The 15,378-nt window shown below is 49.0% G+C and overlaps 1 protein-coding gene across 5 annotated transcripts in view; it reads right to left on the reverse strand.

Annotated features, from left to right (window-relative positions):
* Nucleotides 1-15,378, reverse strand: part of LOC115177601 (breast cancer anti-estrogen resistance protein 3) — a 30,050-nt gene that overhangs the window by 14,082 nt on the left and 590 nt on the right. For 2 of the 5 annotated variants that reach the window (XM_029738490.1, XM_029738491.1), the window contains exons 2-7: nucleotides 14,481-14,572; nucleotides 13,861-13,978; nucleotides 12,844-12,902; nucleotides 10,224-10,369; nucleotides 859-898; nucleotides 14-130 (exon numbers count right to left, since the gene is read on the reverse strand). In XM_029738490.1, the coding sequence (XP_029594350.1) occupies nucleotides 14-130; nucleotides 859-898; nucleotides 10,224-10,369; nucleotides 12,844-12,902; nucleotides 13,861-13,978; nucleotides 14,481-14,570 (570 nt within the window). In that variant the 5' untranslated portion in view covers nucleotides 14,571-14,572. Of the gene's footprint in view, nucleotides 1-13; nucleotides 131-858; nucleotides 899-4,134; nucleotides 4,405-4,453; nucleotides 4,597-10,223; nucleotides 10,370-12,843; nucleotides 12,903-13,860; nucleotides 13,979-14,480; nucleotides 14,573-15,378 lie in introns of those variants that run through there. The other 3 variants (XM_029738492.1, XM_029738494.1, XM_029738493.1) reach the window with 3 other exon arrangements.

A 15,378-nucleotide genomic window follows, 5' to 3' on the forward strand; every position in this document is an offset into this window, starting at 1 on the left:
TGTGTGTGTGTACCTCTCTGCCTATGGGTCCATGGTACCAGGCGTGACTCCTCAGGTCATCAGCAGATAGCTTCAGTTCCTCCTCCAACTCCTTCTTCAGAGAGTCCATCTCCCTGCTACCTCCAAACACCTATACAACATTACAACAACGTTACAACAACAACCTTAGACTAAAATCCATCCCCCCTGCGACCTCCAAACACCTGCACAACAATACAACAACGTTACAACAACCTTAAACAGACATGCATCTCCCTGCAACACCCACACACACCTACAACAAGAATAACCTTGGACTAACCTTACCGCAACGTTAAATTCTTGAAAAACATTGGGCTAACTGAAACTTTACAGAAAAAAACCCCACAGGCTTGAGTGTTTCAGCATGTATGTCTGTGTGTGTGCAGGGCCGGCCGTAGCCTTTTGGGGGCCCTGAGCGAGATTTGGTTGGGGGGCCCCACCCTACCAAGCGGGCACATTTTTTGTGCCCCCCCTTCTTGACGTTGGGGAGAAATGTTTTAAAGGTAATGTCCTGCAATTCTAAAATGTTGTACTTTTAAAGCAAGTCTTCTGGAGTTCTACACATTTTGCCATGGAGCGGAGAGAACGTTTAGCAATTTTCTAACAAATTTCATGCAATTCTACTCATCAATAACAAAATCAAATGGGGTCCCCCTGTAGGTAAGGGCCACAGCCATGTGCCCTGTCAGTATTCGTCCATGATTACTACAATTTTAGATAACTGGCTAGGGGCTAACTTACCAAGACATTTTTTTTTTTGCTGATATGTCTAATTGAGTCGGGGGCCCTAAACGACCACTTACGTCGCTGCCTGGAGCCCTGTGTGTGTGAGCTTACCTTCAGCTGACTCAGGTATGCAGTGACACTCCTCCTCTTACTGAAAGACAAAAATAACACATTTGCTAATGTGGACTTTCTCTGTCTCTCTCATACTCCTCTGTCTGTCTGTCTCTCTCATACTCCTCTGTCTGTCTGTCTCTCTCATACTCCTCTGTCTGTCTGTCTGTCTGTCTGTCTGTCTGTCTCTCTGTCTGTCTGTCTGTCTGTCTGTCTGTCTGTCTGTCTGTCTGTCTCTCTCATACTCCTCTGTCTGTCTGTCTCTCTCATACTCCTCTGTCTGTCTGTCTCTCTCATACTCCTCTGTCTGTCTGTCTGTCTGTCTGTCTCTGTCTGTCTGTCTGTCTCTCTCATACTCCTCTGTCTGTCTGTCTCTCTCATACTCCTCTGTCTGTCTGTCTCTCTCATACTCCTCTGTTTGTCTGTCTCTCTCATACTCCTCTGTTTGTCTGTCTCTCTCATACTCCTCTCTCTCTGTTTGTCTGTCTCTCTCTCTCTCTCTCATACTCATCTCTGTCTGTCTGTCTGTCTAATGCTCCTCTGTGTCTGTCTCTCTCTCATATTGTTAAATCCTATTTAAAGTATACTTTGAGCCCAAGTAGCTGCACAAAAACAACAGCAACCTCTGAGATGATGTTCCTAAACAACAACAGGCCAGAGGTCTCTGCCTGTTCTACACACTATAACAAGGCCCAGTCTTCCCAAACACCATTAAACAGCAGGTAGTCCAGCCTATTGTTTCCCTCTGTTCCTGGCAGAGTCAGAGGCTGGCTTGTCTTTTAACACACACTGGCATAGTTCCCCTCGCCAAGCAAAAGAGTACAACTGCAGCCCACAAATCAGGGCATTCTTGCATTTGGACATTACTGCATCTGCAGGAATGCCCCCCCCCCCGCCGAGCATCCCATTGGTTTCTTTATGAACACACTCCTCGACCATCCCATTGGTTCCTTCATGAACACGCCCCCTCGAGGATCCCATTGGTTCCTGTATGACCCCCCCTCCCCTCAAGCATCCTATTGGTTCCTGTATGACCGCTCCCTCCCCTCAAGCATCCTATTGGTTCCTGTATGACCGCTCCCTCCCCTCAAGCATCCTATTGGTTCCTGTATGACCGCTCCCTCCCCTCAAGCATCCTATTGGTTCCTGTATGACCGCTCCCTCCCCTCAAGCATCCTATTGGTTCCTGTATGACCGCCCCCTCCCTTCAAGCATCCTATTGGTTCCTGTATGACCGCCCCCTCCCCTCAAGCATCCTATTGGTTCCTGTATGACCGCCCCCTCCCCTCAAGCATCCTATTGGTTCCTGTATGACCGCCCCCTCCCCTCAAGCATCCTATTGGTTCCTGTATGACCGCCCCCTCCCATCAAGCATCCTATTGGTTCCTGTATTACCGCCCCCTCCCCTCAAGCATCCTATTGGTTCCTGTATGACCGCCTCCTCCCCTCAAGCATCCTATTGGTTCCTGTATGACCGCCCCCTCCCCTCAAGTATCCTATTGGTTCCTGCATGAACACCCCCCAACCCCCCTTAGAGCACGATATCTTCATGTTTGTGACTCTTCCAAAGGGAAATAAAAGTATTATATGAGTTTCTTCTGCCCTCGCCGTCGTTAACAGAACTGTTGGAAAACATTGCCAGACAGGCTGGAACAAAGAACATTCTAGCTAGCCACCGTTGTCCCCCCCGCCCCTTCTTCTGTGGTGTTTATCTGCAGCTGCCACCCAACTCCACCTACTGTACTGGAGCGCCCTGCCTCCCTCCTGTCCTAGCTTCAGAATGGACCAATAGAAGTAGAAAGAGGGTTTCCTGCACATGCAGGAATGACCACATGCAGGAACGCCCCGAATTGCAGGCTGCAATTGCACCCTTCTCTCACCAAGTGTCAACCTGCTCCCTCCCACCCGCCACGCCCGTTAAGGTCCATTATACATCATCAATCAAACCGGATTTATGTGTGATAAGATCTGTCAAAGGTTGTTGACTTGTTGATTTGATATCTGCGAGGCGCTGCCGTTATAGGTTGCGGTTTTGGAGGAGAAAATCAGAACTTCAAAGCAGGAAGCAAGTCAATAGCGTTCGGACCAGCTGAGGCAAGTCAACAAATAAGAACAAATTCTTATTTACAATGACGGCCTACCCCGTCAAACCCGGACGATGCTGGGCCAATTGTGCGCTGCCCTATGGGGACTCCCAATCACGGCCGGATGTGATACAGCCTGGAATCGAACCAGGGACTGTAGTGACGCAGTGCCTTAGATCACTGCGCTGCAGGATTGAGAGAGATCCCTGTCAGTGACGCCCTCGGGAGAGCACACAGGATGGAGGCCGCTGCCCAAGGTTAACTAGGCTATGTGAGTTCACTGTGCAAAGAGGAGATGTCTGTCTTTCCGTCTTTTAATAGCCATTTCCCGTTTCCTTCCAGTTCCAACATCCCGGTGAAGTGCCTGCTTGCAGCCTGACCGTTCTGCTGCATCCCAACCGGACAAGACATTACCGGCCTGTGTGTTAGGGACCATTGGAATGGACAGGGGGGATGTGGTTGCCATGGGGATGCGTATTAACGTCTTCCTGATGTTCCACTTGGACTTTTAAACACATATCTACAATCAGTTTAAATAATTCCCTCAGCAGTAGATGTGTTTTTTTTTAAGTGTCCTCTCCGCCCCTGGTTCGGTAAAAAGCTGATGACGGAGGAACCTCTCAAATTCTATCGAACTTAGTATAGATGATTGAATAACAGCGGGTGAGAGTTAGCCCAGGCATTAGGCCTACCGTGGGTCAGTCGGTCCGAGGGGCGTTGTCCCGTCTTTAGGCTACAGTAGTCTAGCTTTCGGCTTTCTACCCGGGCAGCCCCGATGTCGCAAACTCTCTATTATTTAACGGAAATGAGTGTGAGCCATTACAAAACATCTGTCCTGTAAGAGGAAATATGTTTAATCATGTCCTGCCGCAATGACAACGGATTTGCTAAAGTACAGGTGAGTAATAGTCTACCTGTATGTGTAGCTTCCATTAGTCTCGATTGTTCCAGTTTAATAACCTATGACTAGGCCTATTGTTTGTCCTGTCATCCGTTTCCAATAAACAACGATTATATTATTATAGAAAAATCAGTTGTTCAACATCTGGTTCTAGTCTGTCACAACACTACCAATCACAAGCATTCAGCTGCAACAAGAAACGAAACGCCCATTACTCCAAAAGCCACAGAATTACATGTAGATAACTTTAGCCTACAAACATTTTTTACAAATAATCTTGACCACGCTTACCTGCGAGATCTCGAGTCATCGCAAAAGTCTCTCAAATTCGGACTGACATTTTTTTTCGGGACAGTTGCCGCAAGCAGAGATCCAAAGTTCACACCACGCACGCACTCTCACAACACACACAACCAGACTAACTTACAACGCGAGGGAGTAGCTCTCTCCCGTGCCTCCCTCTTTTCACTGTGTGTGTGTTTCTGATGAGTCCTCACACGTTTCCTGACTTCTCTCCCCTTCCCTTCCTCGCTGAAACGGTAACACCGCTATCTCCAACATTCCTCGGATTCCACGCTAATGCTTTGAGCCCCCAGTTTTGATAGCTCACCTGTAAATCCAGGTTCATTCCACCAGTCAGCTGATTCCAACCCAAATCCCTTCTATTAGTTAGGTCTGTCAGCACCATGTCAGTTATTAGTGAATGGACTAGAACAGTAGACAGACAGACAGACAGACAGACAGACAGACAGACAGACAGACAGTTGTTAGTGAATGGACTAGAACAGTAGACAGACAGACAGACAGACAGACAGACAGACAGACAGACAGACAGACAGACAGACAGTTGTTAGTGAATGGACTACAACAGTAGACAGACAGAGAGACAGACAGACAGACAGACAGTTGTTAGTGAATGGACTACAACAGTAAACAGACAGACAGACAGACAGACAGACAGACAGACAGACAGACAGACAGACAGACAGACAGACAGACAGAGAGAGAGAGACAGTTGTTAGTGAATGGACTACAACAGTAGACAGACAGAGAGACAGACAGACAGACAGACAGTTGTTAGTGAATGGACTACAACAGTAGACAGACAGAGAGACAGACAGACAGACAGACAGACAGACAGACAGACAGACAGTTGTTAGTGAATGGACTACAACAGTAGACAAACAGACTATAGTTGTATTTTCCTGACAGGAGGTTATTGCTCAACAGGCCTGTACTGACACACTTTTCTCTCCAGGGCAATACCATCATATCCAGGTGAGGGTGGACCACACATACGGACATACACACACACACACACACACACGAACGTACACACACAGACATACACAGACGTAAACACACACACGGATGTATACACACAAATGGACGTACACACACACACACACGGACGTACACACACACACATACACGCCAACACACAGACTTGCATGCGCACACACACACTCAGGGTCAAGAGCTACACTTTACCAGATTGTTAATGATTTATGAAAGTAGAGCCATGGAAACCTCTCTCTCTCTCTCTCTCTCTCTCTCTCTCTCTCTCAGAGAGTTTAAACTGTGTGTTGTTAATAATGATTTATGAAAGTAGAGCCATGGAAACCTCTCTCTCTCTCTCTCTCTCTCTCTCTCAGAGTTTCAACTGTGTGTTGTTCCTCCTGTGAAGTTCAACGGCTGAACCGACAGGCCCAGACTTGACTGACATGAAGACGACAAGGATGTTTGGATGTTATTTGCATCTGACAAGAAATATTATAGAACCTGGTTATCTGTAGTCTAGATATGTATGGCTGTCTGTGGTAGAGACAGTCTGGTTATCTGTCTGTGGTAGAGACAGTCTGGTTATCTGTAGTCTAGATATGAATGGCTGTCTGTGGTAGAACTTTGTATGCACAACTGAAATGCACCCCCCCCCCCCATCCACCTCCTACTCATACCCCCTAGTGGTTGGTTCAAAGCCCTACCCTGCCCCCAGGGTCCCTACCCTGCCCCCACGTACCCTACCCTGCCCCCAGGCGCCCTACCCTGCCCCCAGGCGCCCTACCCTGCCCCCAGGCGCCCTACCCTGCCCCCAGGGACCCTACCCTGCCCCCAGGCGCCCTACCCTGCCCCCAGGGACCCTACCCTGCCCCCAGGGTTCCTACCCTGCCCCTAGGCACCCTACCCTGCCCCCAGGCTCCCTACCCTGCCCCCAGGCTCCCTACCCTGCCCCCAGGGACCCTACCCTGCCCCCAGGCGCCCTACCCTGCCCCCAGGCGCCCTACCCTGCCCCCAGGGACCCTACCCTGCCCCCAGGCGCCCTACCCTGCCCCCAGGCGCCCTACCCTGCCCCCAGGCGCCCTACCCTGCCCCCAGGGACCCTATCCTGCCCCCAGGCGCCCTACCCTGCCCCCAGGCGCCCTACCCTGCCCCCAGGGACCCTACCCTGCCCCCAGGGACCCTACCCTGCCCCCAGGCGCCCTACCCTGCCCCCAGGGACCCTACCCTGCCCCCAGGGTCCCTACCCTGCCCCCAGGCGCCCTACCCTGCCCCCAGGGACCCTACCCTGCCCCCAGGCGCCCTACCCTGCCCCCAGGGACCCTACCCTGCCCCCAGGGACCCTACCCTGCCAGCTGTTTCAACCGGTGAATACCTGGAGCCAGCAGGAGACTGGAGGCGGCCCGGGCTGATGTGTCCCAGAGATAGACTGTACTGGAGAGGCCAGGTTAGCTCACAACCATGTATGTCGTAGGGCACACAGCATACAGTATATATTAATATATGAGCAGTGTTTTTCCCTGAAGGAGCCTATTTTAAAGTCATATACGTGGTAAAAAAATGCCCATCCAAACTTGAGAGATTGTTGTTAGGAGTTGAGGTCTGAGAGAAGAACTATGAACATCCCAGATACAGTGCATTCAGAAAGTATTCATACCCCTTGATTTATTCCACATTTTGTTCTGCTTCAGCCAGAATAAAACATTTATAAAACAATAACTCAACCATCTACACACAATATCCCATAATGCCAAAGTGATGTTTAAAAAAAGAAAAAGTGAAATTGAAATACAGAAATATCTATTTTACATAAGTATTCACACCCCTGAGTCAATACATGTTAGAATCACCTTTGTCAGCAATTACAGCTGTGAGCCTTTTTGGGTAAATCTCTAAGAGCTTTCCCCACCTGGATTGTACTATATTTGCAAACTATTAATAATTCTTTAAGATCTAGTTGTTGATCATTGCTAGACAGCCATTTTTAAGTCTTGCCATAGATTCTCTGTGACTAGGCCACTCAGGAACATTCAATGTCATCTTGGTAAGCAAATTCAGTGTATGGCCTTCTGTCTTAGGTTATTGTCTTCCTGAAAGGTGAATTTGTCTCCCTCCCAGTGTCTCTTGGAAAGCAGACTGAACCAGAATTTCCTGCCTGTTTAGCTCTATTCTGTTTCTTTTTATCCCATAAAACTCTGTAGTCCTTGCCGATGACAAGCATACCCATAACATGATGCAGCCACTACCATGTTTGAAAATATGAAGAGTGGTACTACGTGATATGGTGTGTTGAATATGCCCCAAACATAACGCTTCCTATTCAGGACATTTTTTGCAGTTTTACTTTAGTGCCTTACTGCAAACACGGATGCATTTTTTTGAATATTTATATTCTGTCCAAGCTTCTTTCTTTTCACTCTGTCATTTCGGTTAATATTGTGAAGTAACTACAATGTTGTTGATCCATCCTCAGTTTTCTCCTATCACAGCCAATAAAGTCTGTAGCTGTTTTTTAAAGTCACCATTGGTCTGATGGTGATAATCTCTGAGTGGTTTTCATCCTGTCCGGGAAACGAGTTAGGAAGGACGCCTGTATCTTCATAGTGACTGGGTGTATTGATACACCATCCAAACTGTCATTAATAACTTCACCACACTCAAATATTCAATGGATGCTTTTTTAATTTATTTATACCCATTTACCAATAGGTGCCCTTCTTTGCGAGGCGCTGGAAAACCTCCCTGGTCTTTGTCTTTGTGGTTAAATCTGTTTTTCAGCTTTTCATTTCTAAATCATTTGTGTATAATAACATAATTTCACTTTGACACAACAACATGTGGAACAAGGTGAGGTTTGTGAATTAAACTTTCTGGAGGCTCTGTAACAAACATGTCGGGTTTAATAATACCAGGTAAACAGACAACTATGAGAAGACAGACAGACGGCCACATAGTCCCTGCTCCATTCATTACTGTTCTGTTGACACAGTCCTGTTTAAAGGGCTGTGTTTATGACGGTGTGGTTAATGATAAACCACACAACCTCCAACCATCACACACCCCCAACCCTCTCACACACACACCCCCAACCCTCTCACACACTCACCCTTCAACCCTCTCACACACACACCCACAACCCTCTCACACACTCACCCTTCAACCCTCTCACACACACACACCCTTCAACCCTCTCACACACACACCCTTCAACCCTCTCACACACACACCCCCAACCCTCTCACACACACACCCTTCAACCCTCTCACACACACACCCTTCAACCCTCTCACACACACACCCTTCAACCCTCTCACACACACCCCCCCAACCCTCTCACACACACACCCCCAACCCTCTCACACACACACCCTCCAACCCTCCCACACACACACCCTTCAACCCTCTCACACACACACCCCCAACCCTCTCACACACACACCCTCCAACCCTCCCACACACACACCCCCAACCCTCTCACACACTCACCCTTCAACCCTCTCACACACACACCCCCAACCCTCTCACACACACACCCCCAACCCTCTCACACACACCCCCCCAACCCTCTCACACACTCACCCTTCAACCCTCTCACACACACACCCACAACCCTCTCACACACTCACCCTTCAACCCTCTCACACACACACCCTTCAATCCTCTCACACACACACCCTTCAACCCTCTCACACACACACCCCCCAACCCTCTCACACACACACCCTTCAACCCTCTCACACACACACCCTTCAACCCTCTCACACACACACCCTTCAACCCTCTCACACACACACCCCCAACCCTCTCACACACACACCCCCAACCCTCTCACACACACCCTCCAACCCTCCCACACACACACCCTTCAACCCTCTCACACACACACCCCCAACCCTCTCACACACACACCCCCAACCCTCTCACACACACACCCTCCAACCCTCCCACACACACACCCCCAACCCTCTCACACACTCACCCTTCAACCCTCTCACACACACACCCCCAACCCTCTCACACACACACCCCCAACCCTCTCACACACACACCCCCAACCCTCTCACACACTCACCCTTCAACCCTCTCACACACACACACCCAACCCTCTCACACACTCACCCTTCAACCCTCTCACACACACACCCCCAACCCTCTCACACACTCACCCTTCAACCCTCTCACACACACACCCCCAACCCTCTCACACACACACCCCCAACCCTCTCACACACACACCCTCCAACCCTCCCACACACACACCCTTCAACCCTCTCACACACTCACCCTTCAACCCTCTCACACACACACCCCCAACCCTCTCACACACACACCCTCCAACCCTCCCACACACACACCCTTCAACCCTCTCACACACTCACCCTTCAACCCTCTCACACACTCACCCACAACCCTCTCACACACACCCTCCAACCCTCCCACACACACACCCCCAACCCTCTCACACACACACCCCCAACCCTCTCACACACACCCCAACCCTCCCACACACACACCCCCAACCCTCTCACACACACCCTCCAACCCTCCCACACACACACCCCCAACCCTCTCACACACTCACCCTTCAACCCTCTCACACACACACCCACAACCCTCTCACACACTCACCCTTCAACCCTCTCACACACACACCCCCAACCCTCTCACACACACACCCCCAACCCTCTCTCACACACACCCTCCAACCCTCTCACACACACACCCCCAACCCTCTCTCACACACACCCTCCAACCCTCCCACACACACACCCTCCAACCCTCCCACACACACACCCCCAACCCTCTCACACACACCCTCCAACCCTCCCACACACTCACCCTTCAACCCTCTCACACACACACCCTCCAACCCTCCCACACACACACCCCCCAACCCTCTCACACACACACCCTCCAACCCTCCCACACACACACCCCCCAACCCTCTCACACACACCCTCCAACCCTCTCACACACACCCTCCAACCCTCCCACACACCCTCCAACCCCCTCACACACACACACCCTTCAACCCCCTCACACACACACTCTCCAACCCTCCCAGTCTTTTGATATGAAAGTGTATAATCCTAGTTCTGTACCTGCGTTTCCTTGTCTGCTCGGGGGCGAGTCCCGGGCTGAGCCCCTCCTCCAGTGGGTGGAGCTGTGAACAGGAGGCGGAGACTGTAACCTTGCGTCGAAGGCGGGGCAGAACACTCTGACGGAACAGATCCTTCCTGGGTTTCACCTATAGAGCCAGAACAGAACAAATTAACGTAGAGCCATTGGAGAGACCAAACAGACAACATGAGCAACCTGATCCAGGGGTTCCGGTCACTTCTATTGGCTGGGAAGAGTTCTATTCATCTTCTAGACAATATGAGGAACCTGATCCAGGGGTTCCGGTCACTTCTATTGGCTGGGAAGAGTTCTATTCATCTTCTAGATAATATGAGGAACCTGATCCAGGGGTTCCGGTCACTTCTATTGGCTGGGAAGAGTTCTATTCATCTTCTAGACAATATGAGGAACCTGATCCAGGGGTTCTGGTCACTTCTATTGGCTGGGAAGAGTTCTATTCATCTTCTAGACAATATGAGGAACCTGATCCAGGTGTTCTGGTCACTTCTATTGGCTGGGAAGAGTTCTATTCATCTTCTAGACAATATGAGGAACCTGATCCAGGGGTTCTGGTCACTTCTATTGGCTGGGAAGAGTTCTATTCATCTTCTAGACAATATGAGCAACCTGATCCAGGTGTTCTGGTCACTTCTATTGGCTGGGAAGAGTTCTATTCATCTTCTAGACAATATGAGGAACCTGATCCAGGGGTTCCGGTCACTTCTATTGGCTGGGAAGAGTTCTATTCATCTTCTAGACAATATGAGGAACCTGATCCAGGTGTTCCGGTCACTTCTATTGGCTGGGAAGAGTTCTATTCATCTTCTAGACAATATGATCAACCTGATCCAGGGGTTCCGGTCACTTCTATTGGCTGGGAAGAGTTCTATTCATCTTCTAGACAATATGATCAACCTGATCCAGGGGTTCCGGTCACTTCTATTGGCTGGGAAGAGTTCTATTCATCTTCTAGACAATATGATCAACCTGATCCAGGGGTTCTGGTCACTTCTATTGGCTGGGAAGAGTTCTATTCATCTTCTAGATAATATGAGGAACCTGATCCAGGGGTTCCGGTCACTTCTATTGGCTGGGAAGAGTTCTATTCATCTTCTAGACAATATGAGGAACCTGATCCAGGGGTTCTGGTCACTTCTATTGGCTGGGAAGAGTTCTATTCATCTTCTAGACAATATGAGGAACCTGATCCAGGTGTTCTGGTCACTTCTATTGGCTGGGAAGAGTTCTATTCATCTTCTAGACAATATGAGGAACCTGATCCAGGGGTTCTGGTCACTTCTATTGGCTGGGAAGAGTTCTATTCATCTTCTAGACAATATGAGCAACCTGATCCAGGTGTTCTGGTCACTTCTATTGGCTGGGAAGAGTTCTATTCATCTTCTAGACAATATGAGGAACCTGATCCAGGGGTTCCGGTCACTTCTATTGGCTGGGAAGAGTTCTATTCATCTTCTAGACAATATGAGGAACCTGATCCAGGTGTTCTGGTCACTTCTATTGGCTGGGAAGAGTTCTATTCATCTTCTAGACAATATGATCAACCTGATCCAGGGGTTCTGGTCACTTCTATTGGCTGGGAAGAGTTCTATTCATCTTCTAGACAATATGATCAACCTGATCCAGGGGTTCCGGTCACTTCTATTGGCTGGGAAGAGTTCTATTCATCTTCTAGACAATATGAGGAACCTGATCCAGGGGTTCCGGTCACTTCTATTGGCTGGGAAGAGTTCTATTCATCTTCTAGACAATATGAGGAACCTGATCCAGGGGTTCCGGTCACTTCTATTGGCTGGGAAGAGTTCTATTCATCTTCTAGACAATATGAGGAACCTGATCCAGGGGTTCCGGTCACTTCTATTGGCTGGGAAGAGTTCTATTCATCTTCTAGACAATATGAGGAACCTGATCCAGGGGTTCCGGTCACTTCTATTGGCTGGGAAGAGTTCTATTCATCTCCTAGACAATATGAGGAACCTGATCCAGGGGTTCCGGTCACTTCTATTGGCTGGGAAGAGTTCTATTCATCTCCTAGACAATATGAGGAACCTGATCCAGGTGTTCCGGTCACTTCTATTGGCTGGGAAGAGTTCTATTCATCTTCTAGACAATATGAGGAACCTGATCCAGGGGTTCCGGTCACTTCTATTGGCTGGGAAGAGTTCTATTCATCTTCTAGACAATATGAGGAACCTGATCCAGGGGTTCCGGTCACTTCTATTGGCTGGGAAGAGTTCTATTCATCTTCTAGACAATATGAGGAACCTGATCCAGGGGTTCCGGTCACTTCTATTGGCTGGGAAGAGTTCTATTCATCTTCTAGAGATTTTACTGATTGAGGAAGTAGATTCATTCTTCCTCATCTCGTTAGCCCAATTCTGTTTTGCACCCTTCTCCCTGAAGTGTTCACTTGTTCACTCCCCCTCATTGCATTGTATTGGCGAGGAGAGTGAACAAATGCACACTTGGGGGAGAAGGATAGAACCAGTCTGAGTTGTATGGTCTATATTCTGTTTTATGTTCTACATTCTATGTTCTATGTTTTATGTTCTACATTCTATGTTCTATATTCTATATTCTCACCAGGTCCAGAGACGAGCCCAGAGAATATTTCCTGCTCACCCTCAGCTCCTCCACCATACCTGAGACAGGACAACAAAGGGCACAGGTTAGACGAGTGTGTGTGTGTGGGTTCATGTGCTTGTGTATACGTGTGTGTGTCTACATACGTGTGTGTGTTACCAGAGTGTGGGTCTAGTGTCTGTCTGTGTCGCAGCAGCTGAGACAGTATGGTGTCTCTGTGTGTGTGTGTGTGTGTGTGTGTGTGTGTTACCAGAGTGTGGGTCTAGTGTCTGTCTGTGTCGCAGCAGCTGAGACAGTATGGTGTGTGTGTGTGTGTTACCAGAGTGTGGGTCTAGTGTCTGTCTGTGTCGCAGCAGCTGAGACAGTATGGTGTGTGTGTGTGTGTTACCAGAGTGTGGGTCTAGTGTCTGTCTGTGTCGCAGCAGCTGAGACAGTATGGTGTGTGTGTGTGTGTGTGTGTGTGTGTGTGTGTGTGTGTGTGTGTGTGTGTGTGTGTGTGTGTGTGTGTGTGTGTGTGTGTGTGTGTGTGTGTGTGTGTGTGTTACCAGAGTGTGGGTCTAGTGTCTGTCTGTGTCGCAGCAGCTGAGACAGTATGGTGTGTGTGTGTGTGTGTTACCAGAGTGTGGGTCTAGTGTCTGTCTGTGTCGCAGCAGCTGAGACAGTATGGTGTGTGTGTGTGTGTGTTACCAGAGTGTGGGTATAGTGTCTGTCTGTGTCGCAGCAGCTGAGACAGTATGGTGTGTGTGTGTGTGTGTGTTACCAGAGTGTGGGTCTAGTGTCTGTCTGTGTCGCAGCAGCTGAGACAGTATGGTGTGTGTGTGTGTGTGTGTGTGTGTGTGTGTGTGTGTGTGTGTGTGTGTGTGTGTGTGTTACCAGAGTGTGGGTCTAGTGTCTGTCTGTGTTGCAGCAGCTGAGACAGTATGGTGTGTGTGTGTGTGTGTGTTACCAGAGTGTGGGTCTAGTGTCTGTCTGTGTTGCAGCAGCTGAGACAGTATGGTGTGTGTGTGTGTGTGTTACCAGAGTGTGGGTCTAGTGTCTGTCTGTGTCGCAGCAGCTGAGACAGTATGGTGTCTCTGTGACCGGGATCATCTACTCCTGCCTCCTTCAGATCTACATCACATACATACAGCAAACCCTGGAGAGAGAGAGAGAGATGGAGGGAGAGAGAGAGAGGGGGAGTGGAGAGAGATGGAGATGAAAAAGAGAGGGAGACAGGTTGGGGTGAGAGGGAGGGGAGAGGGAGATGTAGAGTAAGAGAGAGATAGAGAGAGACAGGTTGGGGTGAGAGAGGGGGAGTGGAAAGAGAGAGATGAGGGTGAGGAAAAGGGAGAGAGAAGAGGGGTTGGGGTGAGAGAGAAGGGGGAGTGGAGAGGGAGAGATGAGAGAGAGAGGTTTGGGTGAGAGAGAAGGGTAGGGGAGAGAGAGAGACAGGTTGAGGTGAGAGAGGGGGAGGGGAGAGGGAGAGATATGGAGAGGGAGAGAGAAGAGTGGTTGGGGTGAGAGATGGAGAGAAATGAAGGCTGTAACTATCAGTTTAGTAACAACAGAAAGAAACAGACAGACAGACAGACAGACAGACAGACAGACAGACAGACAGACAGACAGACAGACAGACAGACAGACAGACAGACAGGTACCTCTAGACCATAGTATTCTCTCTCCAGTGACTTGGTGTACTGGGGCAGTCCTATCTGTTTCAGCCACCAGGCTATGGAGCGATTATTCATGTCTGAGAGACAGACAGAGACAGATAGAGACAGACCATATTTGACACACAGTTATACACACACAGTTATACACGCACAATTATGCACACACACACAGTTATACACACAGTTATACACACACACAGTTATACACACACAGTTATACACACACAGTTATACACACACACAGTTATACACACACAGTGACACACACACAGTATATACACACAGTGACTCACACACAGTTATACACACACAGTGACACACACACACAGTTATACACACACAGTGACTCACACACAGTTATACACACACAGTTATACACACACACAGTTATACACACACAGTGACTCACACACAGTTATACACGCACACAGTTATACACACACACAGTGACACACACACAGTTATACACACACACAAAGTTATACACACACACACAGTCACACACACACACAGTTACACACACAGTTATACACACACACAGTCACACACACACACACACACACACACACACACACACACACACACACACACACACACACACACACACACACACACACACACAGTTATACACACACACACACACACACACAGTTACACACACAGTTACCCACACAGTTATACACACACACACACACACAGTTACACACACACACACACAGTTATACACACAGTTACACACACACAGTCACACACAGTTATACACACACACACAGTTATACACACACACACACACACACACACACACAGTTATACACACACACAGTTACGCACACAAACTTTTATACACGCACACAGTTATACACACACAGTTACACACACACAC

Source organism: Salmo trutta, chromosome 38 (assembly GCF_901001165.1).
Source record: "Salmo trutta chromosome 38, fSalTru1.1, whole genome shotgun sequence".
Lineage (NCBI taxonomy): Eukaryota > Metazoa > Chordata > Actinopteri > Salmoniformes > Salmonidae > Salmo > Salmo trutta.